Below are 21077 nucleotides of genomic sequence, written 5' to 3' on the forward strand. Positions count from 1 at the left end.
AGATAACCACAATTTTTTGCAAAGAATACTAGCGAAAAACAAAGTTTCTGACTTCCCATGCAGCTAAATGTGGCCATGTAGGTAAAGGTCAGTGGGACTTAAGTGTAGGTGTTGTCTATAGATTTGGAGGAGTCTTTACAAAAGGAGGGGATGAGACCTTTTCCTTCCTCTTTTCCTCTTCCTATGATCTGAAATATAGATATGATGCTTTGGACTGACGTGGCCACCTTGGTCCATAAAATAACCCTGAATGAATGTTACCAACTGGAACAAAATCATAGAAGGGGGCTCTGCCTTTGATATAGTGCTGCTATTCTAAGTCCTGAACTGTCTGTTGCGGGCTTCCATGTGAGAGAAAAATAAAGTTGTTTAAGTCATTGTTATTTTGGGTTTTGTCACTTGCCACTGTTCCTAATTCTAAGTAACACAGATGCTTTAGAGAAGTTGTCTAGAAAGTTATTCACAGAATTGTAATTTTTCATCAGTTTTTTTTTCAAGTCTCAAAGAATTTTAATATTAATGAATAAAAAATGATAAATTGGCTGGGCGCAGTGACTCAAGCCTGTAATCCCAGCACTTTGAGAGGCCGAGGTGGGTGGATCATGAGGTCAAGAGATCGAGACCATCCTGGTCAACATGGTGAAACCCCGTCTCTACTAAAAATACAAAAAATTAGCTGGGCATGGTGGCGTTTGCCTGTAATCCTAGCTACTCAGGAGGCTGAGGCAGGAGAATTGCCTGAACCTAGGCAGGCAATTCTTCTGAACCTAGGAGGCAGAGGTTGCAGTGAGCAGAGATCACACCATTGCACTCCGGCCTGGGTAATGGGAGTGAAACTCCGTCTCAAAAAAAAAAAAATGATAAATTAGTTTTTGGAATATTCCTGCCTTTTTGGGAGAGGGTCTGTAACCACTTTGGTTCAATAGAATTTTAATGGTAAAGTAAAATGTAGATGAAATAATTTGCTTTTGTTTCCTTCCAGACCCTTCTTTTAGACATTAGGATTTCAGAAGTTATTTTAAATAAGTCATGCTAGAATTTTATAGCTTTAAGGGATCACCTATGAAGAAGCTTGTAACATGGCTGAAACCTTCAAAAAGCTGTCAACAATGTTGGAGGGACAGCCAAGACCCTCTGAAGTGAGAAATACAAGCAGAAACCCAGATGACTATGTATCTCCTGCTCTTTTAGAAGGAATTGGTTTAAATCAGTACACATAGTACTGGTCATGAAGAACTGAAATCAATATTGGGTGATTTTTAATCTAGCTATATACATGCACGTGTACTTTAAAGAGTCATTTCAAAATATTATAATAGGTTCCAGATTTTTTCTGTTATCTATCTATGTGGTAATCAGCCCAATTTCTGGTCTGAAAGCATCCTCTATCTAAGCTTGTCTCTTTGCTGAACTGTCCTTTGTAAACAACGACAATAACAACAACAACATAACATAATATTTTCCAAAACTGTTAAAAGCTTGGTCTATCTCACGTTGAATTCAACTATTGTTAAATCAAAAAAGATAATAATGTTGTTCTTTATATTTGAAGATAATGATTCTGAATCACCATCAGCAGAATACTCACTTGGAGTTATTTTTTCACAGTACTCATACATACTCTCTCTGAACTCCTGAAGACATGATTATCTGTATCAAGATATAGCAGTGCATTACATTCTGCCTTTCCTTATTCTTTAATTGAGCCTAGATGCTAAGTCTGATCTTACATGAGCCATACTGAATAAGGGCTGCTGTACTTCTCTCCTAATACTTCTCTTTTCTCACACCCATAAGTTGGTAGGGTGTGATAAACATAAACATTTATATTATGCTTGCTGATTAATAGTTATGCTGGATTTGCACTAAGCTATTTTAGCTCTCTCATCCGGCTCCTATTATAACCAATTTTAAGATAGTTGGCTGGGACTAGAGATATAAGTTATTAGAAATGAAAGCAAAACAAAATGAAATGAAAAACGAGCACACCAAGGCACGTTCTCCTCTAGAGAACTTAACCCTTCATTGGTCTGGGACTGGTGACAGTATATACTATGGCTAGTAATTCATTAGACAGAACAAACAGTAGCTGTATTGGTAAACTATCTTTATGGGCTGTTTTTTGGGTCCCTAAAATAAGTTTTAATATTTATTCATCAGCTGTTACTATGCTATTATTAATTAGGCAATTTTCTAATGAAAAGACAAGGTGTTACATATAGAGAAGTTCTTTATGGATTCATTCGGGGCAAGACTATTTATTATATTACTAAGAGATGAAATTTTGCTCATCTGTCTTTGGGGGGCTTCTGGAAACATCCTATATAATTTGAAGGAAAAGATTAGACCAAACAAATATATGAATTAATGAATAGAGTAACAGTATACTAGAAAAAAGTTAGGGAAGGTTATGTTAAAAAAAGTTTAAACATCTCATTAAGTAGCTCAGTACTTATTATCTTACTATTTGATCAGTATAATAGATCAACAGTAATTACTCTTCCTTTAAGAAAAAATGTGGACAAGTATATATGATTTTCCAGAAATACATGAGGAGAAGATAAATAAGTACATTGCCTGATAGTATCAAAAATCATAGAGAATTTTAAGGCAGAGACTAACACTAGGCTTCATCTTAGTAACTGGGATTATTTTACATGCATTATGACATATCTTAAGAACTAAAGTATTACATTATTCTAGTAATCACTGTTCATTTGTCACTCACATTTTAAAAGCTAGTGATAGTATATGAAAAGATGTTTTTGGCTCATATTATTTTTATTACATTTCCTTGCAAGTCCTCTTTAGAAGCCAGCATCTGCCTTCCTTTTCACCCAGCTATATCCACTTTACCTGTAATTGTCTTTTGTGTTCCAGCCACATGGGATTCCTATTATTCACTTACATTAGTCATTCTTTCTATCATCCCTAAGAATTAACTACATTCTGTGATAATTGCTTGTGTTGCCAACTTCCCTTTCAAAATTGACAATCTCCAAAAGGTTATGAATCAAGTTATTTTAGCTCAACTTTATATTCCCAACACAGCATGGGACTACGCATATAGATAGATAGTCAATAAATTGAATAAGTGAATAAATACTGAAGTTTTAAAATTATGACACTACTGGTTGATCTTATGTCCCAAGCATGCAGCCTACAAATGTGTTTTCTTCTTTCCAATAAGAAAAATCAGAAAACAAAATAATAAAACTACTTAAGATTTTTTTTTTTTTGTAGGGAAGAGGATGATATGAAGGGGAACTGATTCCACCTATTTCAAAGCAGTTTAACATACAGATTCCTCCTCCCTTGACTCTAGCCAGATTAGAGGAACAATAACAATGGATTTGGAACATATTGTGATGTTAATATGTAGGCTTATATGCCCTAGTATTTGAATGCTTTTTATGACCAGGTTATATATTTTTCTATCTGGCTTCATAGAATTAAAATATTGCAAAATAAGCATACTCTGAGGCCTCATACCTTAGATCTAAAGAAATAATATTGCTTAAAATCTACTGTGGAGTGGGAACGAATCATAGTAAGGGTCAATGTTAAGAAAGAAATGTTTTGTGTTGCAGCAAATTTAAACAAGAAATGTGGCATGCAAGTGACAATATTTACTTAAGCAAGAGTTTACCGCAGAGACAAAATAAAATCCCAGTTTTGTCAGACGTCATTATGTGGATTTAGAGATACCAAATAGAATCATCCTTATATCAAAATGAAGTGAATAAAATTATAAAAATAATGGGGGGGTGTTGAAGTTATATAAGAGGGTAAAGAAAGACGATAATGTATAAATCCCTACTAGGACCCAAGTACTTTATGTCTATCTTATTTAATTCTTCCTTCTCCATGTGAGCTAAGTATTACTCCTTTAACTCCATTTTACAGGTGACTAACTGAAGACAAGTGAGGTTATGTAATTTGTCTAGAGACATGCAGTTTATATACGGAGAGATTTTGTTGTCCTTTGTAGCCACTCAAGTAGACAGTGGCATGCTAAAGCTGGCTTATGCTAGATTATAAGAGCCAATTGAGAATTTTTTAGAAATTCTGTGAGTTATTAAACACAGCCATTATTAAAATTAATTCTATAAGTTTAGAATTAATAAATGATATTAAACACAAATGCAATAACTATTCCAACCTCATGACCTCCAAATTATTTTACTACAGTTTACTATTATTTATAATCTTCAGGTTATTTACATCCCTGTGTCTGTACTATAGACATATTATAAAATGGTGTGTGCACATCTCTTCCCAACTCTGCATTCAGTAACATCATTTGGTAGCTTAAAATCAGCCATGATGGGAATGTTTATACCATGGAAACTGGCAAATGCTCCAAGTTACAGGTTGATTTATTGCTTAGATGATTGTTGAGACTTAAGAAAATGATGAAGTGAATGTTAATTGGGATTAAACGTTAATATGTGTCATGCTGTAACCATTACATTAACACAAAAAACTGGGGGAATTTTCTGGCAGTATTCCAAAACTATGCTCTGATTCAGCAAAAAAGTCGCACAGGTTATTTTTGTCTGTCTCATTACCATGAAAATATCATCCCTTATTCAAGTTAGAATAATCCTCATAGGTGGAATACAGCTCCATGTGCCACATCATGCATGTCACATACATGGATTACAATCATAGGCTGGTTACAGATACACGATTCTGGCAAAAATCATTGAAAGAATCTCTGAGAAGCAACTGACTATATGGAATTTACAATAAAGATAATTGCATATTTTATTATTTGTAAATTTTGTTACACATTATTATTTTTAAAACTTAATTTGAGACTGGGTATCACTCTGTCGTTCAGGCTGGAGTGCAGTGGTGTGATCTCAGCTCACCGCAGCCTTGACCTCCTGGACCCAAGTGATCCTCTCACCTCAGCATTCCAAGTAGCTAGGACAACAGGTGTATGCAACCACACATGGTTAATTTTGTTTATTTTTTGTAGAGATGGGGTATTGCCATGTTGCCCAAGGAGGTTAAGACCAGCTTGGACAACATGGCAATAGTAATCCACCTGCACCAGCCTCACAAAATCCTGGGATTACAGGAGCAAGATACTATGCCTGACCTACACACATCCTTTACTTCAGTTAAATATTTAACAATTCACCACTAAATGTGTAATAGTGAGTCTGTTAAAATCTTACTTTGGAAGACTGAATAGAAATATGGAGAAGTTTTTGAAAGGTATGCGATTGAATCTTTTTTATATTTATGTGAAATGAACACATGGAGAGGGTATAGTTATGTGAAAATGAAAGAAGTTTTATGAGTAGGGTAGATAATATACAATTGATATACAGTACAAAGGGAGAAAGTATGAAAAATATAAATGTTAAATAAAAACCTGTTATGATGCAGAAAATCATCTTGTAATGTTTTTGCATGCCAATCTTATAAAATATTTTGGAAAGAAAGGGAGGGATTTGTCATAAAATATAATTCTATGCATACCTGTAGAGTATTCTTTTGCTTCCTAATCATAGTTTTTTTCACTTTTGCCTCCAGAACTATAAAATGTAATGTGTTTCTGGCATTTCCCTCTATCTAATAGCAGCATATTATTTTGTCTTATTTTTTCTCATTAATTTTCATTTCCTCTAAATTTTAGTAGACATATGAAAGGAGTAGACCTCATATTTTCAAAGTCAGAAGAGATTCTCTGGGAGAAACAGAGTTTTCTCAAATCAAAACAAATATGAAAACAAGAAAACAAAATATGCTTTGAGCAGCCAATTCTGTGACTAAGATAATATTTTTAAAAAGTAAGCCTGCTTTCCCCAAGAAATGTATGAGAAAATCTTTCTGCAAATTTCAAGCACAAGCAAGTTGCCTCCCAAATTGGCCATTTGCACTCCAGGGCTAAAACTGAAAGCGCACAGAATTGCCTGAGTAATTCAATTCCAGGCAGAATCAATGCAAGTGTGAACAGTGCCCTGGTCAAAGGTTGGCCCTTAGGCTGTAACTTAAATCAATTTTGGGTAAGCTAAGTTTGATTACATTTTCAGTGATGAAGCTTTCAAAAGCAATTTCGGGCTTGCCTATTCAGAGGCTGTTTGGTTCCACTCTGAATCTATACTCTTGGTTAGAGAAGCATGTATCTGTCTCTTTTCGTGATGATTTAAGTCCTAAGTTGGGGAGAAATAAGAGGAAAGGATACAGAAAGTAAAAGTAAATAAATAATAAATAAATAACAGGTGAGAGCCTATCACTAATGTGAGTCAGTAATTTAAAAAAAAAAACTTTAAAAAATATGTGACAGTCACAACAATAAGAGAGAGAAAAGAATAAAAGAATTATGGAGCATGGTAACCAGGAAATGAAAATAATAAATGGAAGATTTATCATGATGGTGATATGTGGCACTCTAAGATTATTTTAGCATGTGAGGCTCATTTTTTTTCAGGTGTTGCTGGCTGGAAGAATGTTAGAGAAATACAGGTGGTTCTGCAGAGTGAAGCAAAATGGGTGTAGGAAAGGATGTCAAATATGGCTTCCAACAGGCACATGTTAGCTTGAGAGAAATAAACCCTTTCAATTTATCCTTTTCCAGCAGAGTTAAGCCTGCAGAGTTGATGTGCATCTATCGCTTATGCAAGTCTTCCTAAAATGTATCTACTTAGTTAATGTTAGTCAGTTTGATTATAGTTATTATCTACATTTTGTAAGCATATTATAAACTACAGTGCTCCTAAGGAGTTATTTATTTTTCGAGAAAATACAAATTTCCCTGTAGTTATGGTCACTAATTCTTAAAGTATATACTATTATTCTGCCAGTTTTAGGAAAACAGGTTGTTACTCTTGTCTTATAAAGTATTTTAGAAAACTTGAAATTCCTTTTAAGTGGACTGAGTAGTGACTTTAATGGTTCTTCAACAAGAATTATGATGTGCCTCACTAATTAGGCAGCTCCACATATGCACTAATTGGATTTACTCAAATAAAGGAACTAAAGATTATGCAACTATCTAAAAAACACATTTTAGTGCTAGAAACTGAAGTTGCTTCATTTATTTAAAACTGTTGAAGGAGAAATCTCGCTTGAAAATAAGCTAAAATTTGGAAAATCCAACCTACTATAAATGCCTGGCCAGGGCATAGGTGAAATAACATTTCCATACAAGCAAGTCTTTCTTGATTTATTCAAATCTTATTTAACTATATACTGGGTGGATACTAATTTGTATCTCTGTAGAGAAATCCCAATTGAATTACATTTATAAGAAAGGAAATCCAGTCCACACTGAATAGACTCATTCAATGAAGACATGCCATTTTCAGTCTTTTCCCTAGCAGTTTTATGGATACTAAAACTGAATTTACAGTGCTTTGGAGAAAGAGTTGCCCACTGAAATATTATTGCTTTCACAGTTAATTCCTCCTCTTTCTACCTTTATCTAGAACATCAGAATGGCAAAAGATGAGGCAATTTTGCTTTACTTTTTCGTTTAGTGGAGTGCCCTTATTAACTATGTTTCATTTTGGCTGAGGAGAAATAGGAAGTTTAATCACAACTGCACTGAACACTTCATAATAATCATTTTGTTCACACATATTCCTGGATCTTTTATTACGGGTCACATTTTCATTTTTAGAGAAAGAAAGCACAGCGCAGAAGTGAAGGTGATACAGCGGCCCAGACTTTCCCACTGTATGTGCTCAAACCATTGGATCCCACTTTAGATTGAGTGACAATTACAGGGAACACAGTGCACATTGGGTAATATGCTCCAAAAAACTTCTCAGAAGTGCTGGGAAAGAAATCTCTCACAGGACCTCCAAAAGGCTTTGTAAGAGAAAAGCTCAGGAAAGACATACTGAAGAAAGACTTTGTTAATATATTTTGCTTTGACTGGAAATGTTGGCACGTTTTCATTTTTACAAAGCCTTAATAGCCACAACCCCCATATACTCAGGTCACATTTTGGCCTAATTTGTTATAGAATTAGAGCTATGTGAAATAAAATAGCAAGCAAGAAGGTCTTTTTTAGTGCCATTTTCATAGGTTACTAGCCAAGATTGTTGCAACTGTGAACATAAAGGAAATATCTCTGGAGAGTAAAATTCTGCAAAGAGATGACAAAATTAGGCCTGCAGTGTTCTTGAGCTAAGTTTTATGGAAACTCACTACAAGCACATTTAAAATGCACTTTTTGTCAAAAAAAATTTGATCTCAATAACAACAAAAATATACAGAAGGTAAAAAATATTGGCAGCACTTCTACTTTGTTAAGGAGTAAGTTTGACTTTAAAAAATAACAATCAATACATACTTTCTACTGTCTTTTAAACATGCATAGATTTCTTAGGATCTGAAAACATTATAGCCGAAAGGTAACATGGAGAGTAGTCAGTCTAGTCTCCTCATTTTATAGATTGGTATACTGAAGCCAGGCAGTTAAGTGCTATGGAGCTCTCCAATATAAGGCCAGTTTGACTCCAAGGTAGGGCTTCTAGTAAAATTTCATGAATAATTTGGAAACTTTATCTTATTTTTCTATATCTTTTTGATACCTAATCCTCATAAGCAAGCTATATTTCAAAGCTGATCAATGACAACACCAAATTCCAAAGCTTCCTTTCCTTTCAGAATGTGCTGACCCTTTGTCAGCTGTGGTGAATGTATGTGCTCTACCAGTGGCTTGAAGATGCTGCTGTCAAACTGCCTCTTAACCTGAGAGAAACACATCAGTAGAGTAATTAATCTTGTACAACCTCTCTACCAACCTGTCCACTTTTTTTTTACTCATTACAAGTGAATGCTTACGTGCATAGCTGATTTAATTAATAATTCTAATAAAAAGGACAATATCATAATGATATACATGGTGCACTAATAAATGAATCCAAGAACCAGTGCTGTTAATTTGTCTATCCAGTGAAATAAATTTACACAGTCATTCAGGTTATATAGATCTGTGCTTGCCTGTGTTTACCCTTCAACATTTGAATTATACATAACAAGGACAGAAAAGGAAACTAGCATTTAATAGGCACTTGTTTTAGACTAGCAGTGTTACTGGCCCTTTTGCATGTCCTCTAATTTAAATCTTTGCAATAACCCTATAAAAATGGTTTATTTTCCCCTATTTTATAGGTGAGATGACTAAACTGTCCACTATCCTTCATGCAGAATTATAGTTTTAACTCAGATCTGCTTGATTAAAAGGCTTTGGTGTTCCACCTATGTAGCGGGAAAAGCATTGGAACAAGGGTAGGAAAAACGAGGTTCTAGCTCTAGTTATGTTGCTTGACTTTGGACTTTGACTCACCCTATTTGGGCTTCAGTTTCCTCACCTATAAAGTGAAAAAACTGGTTTAGACAAGAGGTTTTCAAAACAAGTAATATGGAACTGTATGACATCTTGAGAGGCTTCAAGGCCGCTATGTAATGTGATGGGTAGAAAAATAAGACATCTCCAATTCACCAAGTAACTCCAGTTTTATCTTTGTTATAGGTTTTATTTGGGGAAATAAAGGATTCCATTGCTTTAAAAAGGTGGAAGAAAATTGAATGTATAAAATCTGAGACATCTTCTATCTCCAAATTTCTGTCAATTAACAAATATAACTAAAGCTCCCCTGACTGATATGTGGTTTTCACTAGAGGCAATTTGGTGACCCGGAGCACCATAAACTTCAACAGTCATTCTGACTGCTTCAACCTGCTGGTATCATCTCTCTCATGTGCCACTAAATGACCATTCTGTGTCTATCTTCTTGAAAATAAACACACGTTCCAGGTATAAGATTGGGGAGGAAAAATATTCTCTTGCTTTACTCATATTCCATTTCAGCAAATTTGTATACATTCATGATTTGTGTGATGATTATGTCTGTGTGTGTTATTTTTGTTTGGTGGAGAACGATTCGATAGGCCTGTATAGCTGGATCAAATTCTACCTACAACCGCAAACCTAATTTTTGTCAAATATTTATTACTAGAGCACCCAGGAAAGCCTTCTCATTAACATCTCAAAGCTGCGAGGATAAAGCAGGTTGGCTTACACAGCACTCTGTCTTCAATAATCACCAAGTATAAATTTATTACTGCCTCTTTCAACCAAAATGAAAACCCTATCTCCTTTAAGTTACAAGAGGAGAGATAAATTTCTATCTAAAATATGAGTCATTCACATTTGTGGTATCACCTTTCAGGGTTCATTATAATAGGCAAAAGTAACAGAGCCCATACAGTTGCTTACTGGTATGTGGGAATATTTGAAGCAAGCAGAGCGCTGAAATATTACTTGCAAGGGCACAGCTAGTTTCATATTCAACAAATCAGTCAAAAGGTACTGTTCACTTGCGTCGGTTCAATCTAACCAGGGAAAAACTGTTACATTACTCACATTCTTACTTTCTCCAATAGCCTCTTCCATTTCTTTTGGATACAGCTACTGACTTATTTTTTATCTCAAAAGAAGAGATTCTCATTGCATTAAATAAGCTGAGAAGAAATTTTCTCTGATATGAAAGGAGACATTCCAGAAAGTTACAAAAGCCCTGACTGCATAAAGCACTTAAATTTGGGACTTCCTTCTTGTCTCCACAGGGTTACTAAGGCAGGGAAGAAACAACGTTTTCATGAGTCCTTTGAATGTTTTATGTGTAATATTTCTGAGACAAATGCTTTGTTATTTTGAATAAATGCATACACACGAGTGCACAGGCACACACACACATGCGTGTGCACACACACACACACACATATCCCTATATCATCATTAGAACCTGTAGAACCTATATTATAGCAAAAGATTTGACACTATATTTTTAGGAACATCTGAGAGGAGTTTAGCATCCACACATCAGAGCAATATGATCATTATCTATCTGGGGACTATAAACAATGAGTCTTTATCAAGAGTGAGGCTAAATTTGTACCAAATATTTCCATATATTAGGTCTCAGGAGAGAGTTGTATTAAACTAAGGCTGTGTGAATTCTAAGCACTTTGCTTATGCAGCTTTCCTCCATCTTAATTAATTCTCCTATTTCCCATTAGATGGCAAGTCTTTGAATATGTGTCCTATAATAAATATTTGCACTTTTGTAGAAGTGAGAAACAAAGCATGTGCAACATGTTTTACTTATAGAAAGGACTATGTTTTACTGATTACTGAATTCCCTCTTAAGTAAAGTGTACATTTGATGAATTGGACCCATAGATGGCAGAATGGGACTACTCAGTTCACAGTCTTTAAAGAACAGACTTAGAAGAAACATTTTTTTTTTTTAGTTGCTCATGTTCAGGAAGCAAAAAACACAGTGAAAAATAACAATAAAATAACAAATATTTTTGAATCCCCAATTTTTTATTCAATAAGGAATCTGGCTATGAACAGTCGGCGTACTGTCATCCATTATTAATTTTGTTGAAGCACTTCTTTCCTGAGGGATGATCTGTAGAATATTCTGTCTTTCCCTCTCTTCACTTCCAATTTTGTACCTTTTAAAATATAGAACTCTTTCAGGAATTTTTGGACAGATAATCTAGAGGATGAGGGATCTTCATTGTATACTAGCTTTCCTGTAGTTTTTCCACCATAAAGTTTGCTTTCTCTTTACTTGAGAAAACATACATTTTTACCTTAAATAATTAAAGTAATTCTATTGATGAAATTACTAAAATCTGTACTTAAAATTACAGTTTCTCTTACAATTACTGCCTAAAGCCTACAGGCCATGGACAATTAATTGGTTTAAGGTGTCTTCATTTTTTTTTTTTTTTTTTTTTTTTGAGATGAAGTCTCGCTTTTATCCCCAGGCCTGGCACAATCTTGGCTCACTGCAACCTCCGCTTCCTAGGATCAAGCGATTCTCCTGCCTCAGCCTCGTGAGTAGCTGGGATTACAGGTGCTCATCACCACACCTGGTTAATTTTTATATTTTTAGTAGAGACGGGGTTTCATCATGTTGGCCAGGCTGATCTCGAACTCCTGACCTCAGGTGATCTGCCAGCCTTGGCTTCCCAAAATGCTGGTATTACAGGCATGAGCACTATGCTCGGCCCATGTTAAATCAAAACTTTTGCTTATTTCTCTGGGACCCAAGAGAGATGCGAGAAAAATTCAAACAAGCTCAAAATGTTGGAGACTTGCAAAAAAAAAAAAACCCAGAAAACACAGCAAGTTCACTGTAGTATAGTTCATCAAACGCTAGGGTGTTATATCTTTGCAGGTCAGGGAGTTGCTGATATACACCCAGCCACTGGGCATATTAATCAGAAAGGAATCGTAATCAGACCAGCAGCTAGACAACAAGGCATAACATTAGTCTTGTCTTCTTTCCATAACCTAACCTCTAAAAAGAACAGTTTATTACCCATGTCTCTATTTCCTGATCTGTGTATTTAACCTTAATTCACAGAAATCTGGCTTCTGCTCTCAGTTATCCACAGAAACTACTCTGGCAAAGGTCACCAGTAACTAACTGCCCAATTGTCAGAAACCGTGGTTAATTTTCAGATGTCTCCTGACTAGATGTAGCACAGGACAGTGCTGACTCTTCTCATTCTTCACAAAATGGGCTGCTCTCACAGCTTTCACGACGATCCATAGCGCTGACCCTCCCCAGGCATTTTCACCCACATTGAATTTGCTTGCTTCTGCAGGATGCTTCTCTTTTAGGCTCACTCCTTGATGCTAATTTTACTTGGATTTCTGTCTTTGGTAATCTCTTCACTCTAATGGCTTCTATGAGGAGTCTGATTTACTCTCATGGTTAAAATTACATGTCCATTCTGATAACTTTAAATCTAGGTCTCCAATCTGGACCCAGCTATCTACTAGACATTGCCTTGAACTAAAAATGATTAGAAATAACCTAATTGTTTTCTTTTAATCTCTACCTCCTCCTAAAATCTAAAACCTCTGTTTCTTCTCTTATGTTCTTATTCTGGTTAACTTCACCCCAACGAAACACTGGGAGTTATCTAGACCCCTGCAACTCCTTTCCTTTTCTTGTCAGATTTGGTAATTAATACCTATCTCCTATTTGTCTCTCAATCTCTCACCTCTGCTATTCTTTTTGGTGTTATTATTATTTTGCCTTTAGTATTAAAAGTTTAATATCTGGGTTTAGCAGTCCACATTGCCTAAGAGTGTCTTTTGGAAACCGAATCTGTTTGTACCATTCCCTTGTTAAAATCCTTCCATAACTCTCTAAACTCAAGGTACAGCCCAAACTCATTTCAACCCTTCTCATCTTCAACCCTGACAACATGTCTACCCTCATCTCTCAATACTCTTCTTCTACCTTTTATTCTAGCCATATTAAAGTACTATAGTGTCTTCAAATGTATTGAATTTTTTCATACTGCCATGACTTTACATGAGTGGTTCCACACTAGAGTGCTTGCTTCTCTCTCTTTCTTCCATCACTATTCCCACACCCAGGCTCAACCTAATCACCTTTAGCTAAAGGGGCATCTCCTCTATATTCTTCCCTGAGTCACAGAGACTGAGTTGATCATTCTCTTATTTGTCCCACTATACTTTGTGTGTGTGATTGTTGTTGAATGAGCTCTGCAAAGTTCTGCCCCAGAAAATGACATAGTCATTGCTAAGATGATGTTTTGAATTGTACCTTAGTTATAATTCAAATAGTGGGATTGGCTACTCTAGTTGAAAGTTCTTTAATGACCCTTTAGACTACAGTAAGAGCACCTTCTCTGCCCCATTATGGTATCACTGACCACATTACATTATAGTTACCTGCTTGCTTGTTTCTCACATCCCACTCATCTGAGAACTCCTTCAGGATGGAGTTCCAGTCCTACTAATCCTTTTTTTTCCTACATCTAGTGCTTTGCCAGTTGTAGGCATTGCAGTTAAAAGCTTGGAATCAGAAGCCAGATTGTCAGTGTTTAAGGTTTTGCTTTGTCACTAACCATTTGGCTTCAGCCACATTTATATCCTCTAAGTATCCTTATCTAGAAGAGAAGAATTACAGAATCTAGCTGTTTGGATTGTGTGAGAATCAAATGAACAAGTTCATATTTAAAAAAAATTAAAATAGAGTCTGTTTCAGAGTAAACTAACAAGGTGTCATTTGTAATTACAGTCATACTGTCATGTATCTGTATAGTACAATAAAAATTCTAAGTACAAATTCTACAGCTAAAGCTCATTCATTCATTTATTTATTCATTCTTTCATTCATTTATTCAGTATTTAATTCATTTATTCACTAAAGATATAGTAATTTCCTATTAAATAGCAGGAGCTGTGCTTGGTGATTTTTAGTAGAGATGGGGTTTCACCATGTTGGCCAGGATGGTCTTGATCTCTTGACCTCGTGATCTGCCCGCCTCGGCCTCACAAAAGGCTGGGATTACAGGCGTGAGCCACCACGCCCGGCCTGATCCTTCTTAAAGAAGTTATAATTCGATGGAGAGATGGAAAATATATAAAAATAACTATAAGACAAAATAAAAATGCCTAGTGCAGTAAGAGCTTCAGATGAGGTCATACAATAGGTTCTGAATATACAGAAATTTCTTAAAACTCCTGGGGCTATGTTCATAATTACAGATGAGATTTTCATATTTTGCCTTTATTAACAAATTAATCAAATTGTACTAGTACTTAGTAGCACCTCAACATACAGCAAGTCAGTGGCAGAGAGAGATGGTTAGAGTCCCTTCTGAAGGCACCACGTTTAGAAGCCTTTTCAGCAGTATAGTATTTCCAGACGTTTGTATTAAGGTTGCCAGAACAAAACAAACATTTACACAAGTGGCATTTGTCCCTAATTTTTCACATTCATTAATGTTTCAGTTTTGAAAATCAGAATGTAATTTAGAAATTTAAATAGCAAAACTTAATATGTTATTAAGCCTTAAATTTTTCTTTACTTTGCCTTGTTAATTCATTTATTCAAGTGCTTGAATATTTAAACCATTTAAAATATTAATAATATACTAAAGAAGTATCAATATTTACATTAAATTGGAATTCACACTGCTTTATAATATTTGCAATCGTTTATATTATTCATAATTTCACTAAATAAATCATCCCCATGGAAGAAACTTAAGCAAGCATATTATACTATAACTATTGCATGACAATCAGTGTCTTTCTTTCAAATTGGGTACTATGAAATATTAGGCTGGGATAATAAAAGATATAATTGATATGTCTTTATTTAATATCAGAGTTCTTAATTTATGGTAATTTAAAGCTCTAAATCATTGAAACATATTACAGAATATATATATAGATATATATTTATTTTGAGATGGAGTCTTGCTCTGTTATCCAGGCTGGAGTGCAGTGGCGTGATCTTGGCTCACTGCAACCTCCACCTCCCGGATTCAAGTGATTCTTCTGCCTCAGCCTCCTGAGTAGCTGGGACTACAGTTGCGTGCCACTGTGCCCAGCTAAGTTTTTGTATTTTTACTTGGGGTTTCACTGAGTTAGCCAGGATGGTCTGGATCTCCTGACCTCATTATTCCCCTGCCTCAGCGTCCCAAAGTGCTGGGATTACAGGTGTGAGCCACCTCAGCTGGCCCTACAGTATATTTTTAAGTTGTAGGAACACCATATATCACATTATAATGTCTGCAAAATGGAAATGATGTCTATGATGAACTACACAATATTTGCATTTTTCAGTGATAGCTTACTATAATAGGATCATAAGACAGATGTACATTTGTCAAGTTACTATAACATATTAACTATAAGAGATAAGGATAATTCAGATAACTTTGTGGCACTGAAAAGACAGTATACTCTCTGGAGTAAACTTTCAGTATACTCAGTACTCTCAGTATACTCTTTGAACATTTTGAAAAATATTTGATTTCAAAATTAAGAATATTTTGTGGCTGCAAAAATTTGTTGGTTACTCAGCTTCTAAATAGCAGTAAAAGTAATTGTAGAAGGAAACATTCATGGAGGTTTCTATCCCTTTACCCAATCCTTGTGTTTGTGCTTCTTTATTAATTTTTAGTCCTTAGGAAGTAAGATACATTAGAAATGTGGTATTTATTTGAATAAAATCTTAAGTTTTATTTTAAAATACAAATTCAAGTAACAATATTATCTATATGGATAAAATACTTTGCCCATGATCATTTACTCACTATTTCATTTTATGTATGGCATGTGAAATTCTGGCTATCCCAAGGTGAACGTCTGATAAAAACCAACCAAAAGTAAAATATAAGCCATGTTAATCAATACCTCAAGATTATGTAATACATTTAAGAAAACAGAAAACAAAGCCAAATCTCACCAAATCTACTGACGTCAGCCAAAAGACACTTTTTCAGTTAGCCCTATTATTTATGTATGTTTTCCTTCCTCAGCTCTAATATATTTTTTTATATACATGTAGACTTCTACAGGGATTGTAAAATTCTTGGAAAACTATCTGATTTGGGGGCAGAGTTTCTATGTGTAAGGAATGTGTCACCTGTAAAGAATGGGTCACATCAGGTTGATTTTTAAAATGAACATACTCCATTCTTAGGTTTTATCTCTACTGATGGATGGGGGCCCAAAGGCCCCTGGAAGCACTTTGGCACCACTGCATTACTTACGGTTAAGAGGCAGGCTCGCATTGGTCGTGCCTAGCTTGTTGGCAGCCACACAAGTATAGTTGCCGAAGTGCTCCTGTGTCACATTGGTAACAGTGAGAATGGATCTTGTGCTAAAATTTTGAATAATAATTCCTTGTTGGCCATTGAAGAGCCTAGAAGACAAAATAAACTCCGGGTAAATATATATCATGAATACGTTTCATTTTTATCTTTTTATCTAGCTGGGGTTGTCATGGCAACCCACAGACAATTCGACTACACTGACGTTAGCATATAACGTGATAATGTGCGATTTACGTATCACTTACATTAGTAGAGTTAGGGGAGGTGAGGTTGCATGTCAGCTACAGACTGTTCCTGTGGGATTATTTGTGCTATATAACAAACTGAGTTTGGAGAGCTACATGTCCTATTTATGCACTGTTACATATATTAGGAAATAAAACACACCACAGCAATAATATCTCATCCATTAAAGTCAGGAAGGAATTTAAGGAAAATAAATATAAAGATTCCATTGAAAGTACAAACTAACGGTTTCTAGGTAAGCTGGCTAGAGTATGTCTGGGTCATTTCAGGTGTTATTAGATAACTCCCTTGACAGTTAACCCTCTAACTGTGATAGGATGGTTCTGAGTCCAGAGTCAATACCACTTTAATCTTGTACAACCCAGAGACATAACTTCCATTAAACCTAGAAAGAGACAGCCATATAGTATTGGAGATAGCGTTTAAAGTTGAGTCACAGCACTGCCACATTTTAGTAATGTGTCAGGCAAAGTCTTTTAAACTCTCTGGGCTTCAGTATGGGACTCAGCTGTATCTAAATTCACACGAATTGTCCAGCAGTCTCTGGATTTACCACCAGAGGCCCTCACTCTTAAGTAGGCTGGCACGGCTGCACCATTCTTAGGGCATGTTGTACCTACTTCTGCTTCACTCTTTTTCTGAATCTGTAGCCTATCTCTTGCACCTTCTATTTCTGGAAGTCAGAGTCTTCCTTCCTCATGTGGGTTTGACCTAAGACTTATCTCTGTTTTTCTAAGTTAACTTAAGGAACTCTTATCTCTTCCTCTGTATGTTTCTCTTACACTATTCTCTCTAGCAGTTTCTATGCACACAAGTCTTTTAAAAGCAATTAAGTAGAATTGTTTTAAATTCCTCAAAAGAAAAGGCTATATGGGTATGGTTTCTCTGATATTTGAATCCTACACAGCACTTAATAGTGATATCCTTGGTACATAATAAATAGTATAAGGGTCAAATGTGTCCAGGCAATATTCCCCCAACATAGGCATTGGTAAGACCCCTTCACTGCCCTCTTCAAGAAATTCTATCTCTAAATACAAATTTTCCTATAATGAGTGTGTCAATCTGATACTAACTTCTCCATAATCCACCCCAAGTTTATGGCAAAGGAGATGCACTGATCACAACGAAGGCTATGCAAACTGATAGTCCAAATGGCATGGTAGTTTTTTCTCTTTAATGTGTTCAAGTTTTTTGCATTTTTTAAAATTATGAAGATGCTAATAAATGGCATCCCCTGAAACTTTAATTTAAACTCCTTTGCATTATACTATGTAGCTTGTACCTGAATTTGGATGAAATATACTGTAGTTAAATGCAGGTTAAAATGAGCAGTCATACTTGATTATTCTGGGAATTACTTATATTTCATGTAATAGCTGAATTTGGCTTATCCCAAATGCATACTTTAATCAGATTAATAAAACTTTGAGTTAAATAAACACTGAACAAACTTCAGCTTGAGCAATAAATTTAATGATCTCCAACTCTGACATAAGATAATAGGGCATAAAATATCATGGATATGGAAACTTTTATTCTTCTGTCTCATATTTCAAGGCTATCAATATTTATGCTAAATTCTCAAAGTCATTATTACATATTTTTCTGCATCACATTAACAACTTTATTTTTAACTAATCATTATATATGCTATGTAAAAGAAAAACAGTTTCTTGCCTTGCAAGCTTCAGCATTACAACTCAAATCAATTTGCCCACATCTTTGTTATAGATACATTCTCCAAAGGACTCAGAAACTTCCTAGACTACTAAATCCTTGTTGTTCTCTGTTGACCAAAACCAGGACTATTTTCCTTCTGAAGAGTTGAGAGGGAAACTAACCAGGGACTTCAATTGGCTAGACTCAGGGGAAAAAGTCTCCAGGAAGTAAATTCAGACACTCCACGGCACTATATGCTTATGTTCCTTATGGCTGTCTTTCTGAGTGAATTAGCTTCCAGTTCCCTGCCCTTTAATGTATCTGCATGCACAGCCACAGATGTTGCTGAATCATGCAGCGCATCCATGCTCTGTATGTGTGGGCCCATTTTGGGCCTCTGGCCAGCAGTACCATGTGCATCCTTACCAGAGTGGAGCATTAGTGCTTCAACCCCTGCTACTCGGATCAGCCAGGCAGGTTATTATGGCCAATAAAAAAGAAAACTATGTTCCCTGAGGGTATTTTCTTCCCTCTGGGGAAAGCTACTTTTCTGAAATTACTGGAGAAATCTAAAGCTTACTTTCTTCTGTAGTTGTGAGTTTTAGAAGTGCTGACACCTCAAATACAGCATAAAAACCTGTCTTCATTTGCAGATGGCTGGAAGAAGGACTTTTGCAAAGCTGACTTTGTGGGAGAGTGACTTCTGAGATGGTGTATATTTCTAGAGAATGTACTTTTGTGATTTTCCTGCAGAGTTCTGGGGTATGAAGAGGGGTTTTATCAATTATTCAAATCAATTCTGAAAATATTCATTAAATTGCTACAAAGATGAGCTCTATGCTGGCTCAATGATTAGAAACAAAACTGGGAACCAATGATCTCTGCCCTTGAGAAGGTCAGAGCCAAGGAGAAGAATCCAGCACATAAACAGGTGTTTACAACAAAAGGGTATTTTAGTCACGGTAGGGACCCAATATGAACATACCCTTAATTACTGGATATATAAATTTGAGTCACACCTAGAAGTTCCTGCATGTATGACCCTAATGTGATTCACTCCTTGACTAAAACCAAATAATAATAAAAGAGGTCTCTAATCGATGATGTGTTTTTCTTTATTAAATGGATTTATTCTAATATGGTTGTCTGTAATTTATTTCTGTTAAAAGAATCATTCTTATATTGACTTAGACTATATAGTCCCTGCCAACCTCTGCCCTTCCCCAACAAAAAAAAAAAAAGGAGGAACAAATTCTGTGGAGCTAGGAGTTGAATGTGGCATCTATTTCTTCTGCATAGATCAGTACTATATGGTGCCTACTTGGAAATACCTAGTCATTTTTCTTCACTGTATTTTTATTACAGGGAATAAGGTTATAAGATCCTTCTATTTCTGTGGACCCTGCTGTCCTCTACCCTCTGACACCAATAGAAGTTTGCTCCACATTGAGAACAGTAACTCTCACTCCTCTTCTTCCTTCTGGCTTTTGCCAATGCCTCCTGAATCTGTGAACTGCAGGATATTTGCTTTGCTAGCAGATTCTGTCAGCTCATAAGTGACACAGCCCAGCCTACTCACTAGTTCTGAATTAGAATAATCCCCTGTATTTTGTGGTGTCAGTCAGAAGTAGCATACAGAAAGGATGCTGATAACTAGGGATACTTGTATTTCTGACTCACAAAATGGACACAGATTTTACAATCATAACCTCCCTCCAGGCAGCAGCTATCTGGGATGACTAGAGGAGCCTGCAGCAACATCACCCCCCAAAACTGACCACATAGCCATCAGCACTGATTGTTAAGATTGCAAAAATATTAATAAATCGAGCAGCCACACTGGACCTCATTACTTTTATATATAAATCCAGCCTCAATCTGCATTTTAAGACTATTGTTCACTACCTGTCCTTCCAGGTCAGGGATAACAACAGTTATCTCTAGAGAAACCAACCTGTAGATGAAAATAGCCACAGAAAGACTTCATTGCTAATGTATGAAATATACATTAAGAAGTATCAGATAACATTTTAAATATTAGAATAACTTGGAACAAGTGTGAAGGAGGCATTCTCAAATAATGATAAATCTTTTATCAGACTGGAATTATGACAGAATATGATCATAATATAGCATTTTATATTAGTTGGCAAATTAATATGTTCTTATTAATCAATCTTTGGTATTAGGTAGTAGGGGAAGTTAACCCTTGAATCATAAGTTATATTTACAAAGTAAAGGAATGTTACTGTCAGCAATGGACTATGGGCTTGTAGAATTCCAAGATGTTGTGTGAAATAAAGATACAGCTCCAATTAAAACCATAGAGAGGGCCGGGCGCGGTGGCTCACGCCTGTAATCCCAGCACTTTGGGAGGCCGAGATGGGTGGATCACAAAGTCAAGAGATTGAGACCATCCAGGTCAACATGGTGAAACCCCGTCTCTACTAAAAATACAAAAAAAAAATTAGCTGGGCATGGTGGCGGGTGCCTGTAATCCCAGCTAC

The 21077-nt window shown here is 35.7% G+C and overlaps 1 protein-coding gene across 7 annotated transcripts in view; it reads right to left on the reverse strand.

The window, feature by feature from the left end:
• The window catches only part of NEGR1 (neuronal growth regulator 1), a 925952-nt gene that overhangs the window by 187804 nt on the left and 717071 nt on the right, over positions 1-21077 (reverse strand). For all 7 annotated transcript variants that reach the window (XM_002750998.7, XM_054236911.2, XM_078332239.1 and 4 more), the window contains one exon: positions 16600-16751. In XM_002750998.7, coding sequence (XP_002751044.1) covers positions 16600-16751 — 152 coding nt within the window. The remainder of the gene's footprint in view (positions 1-16599; positions 16752-21077) is intronic.

The sequence above is a fragment of the Callithrix jacchus genome, chromosome 7 (genome assembly GCF_049354715.1).
Source record: "Callithrix jacchus isolate 240 chromosome 7, calJac240_pri, whole genome shotgun sequence".
NCBI lineage: Eukaryota > Metazoa > Chordata > Mammalia > Primates > Cebidae > Callithrix > Callithrix jacchus.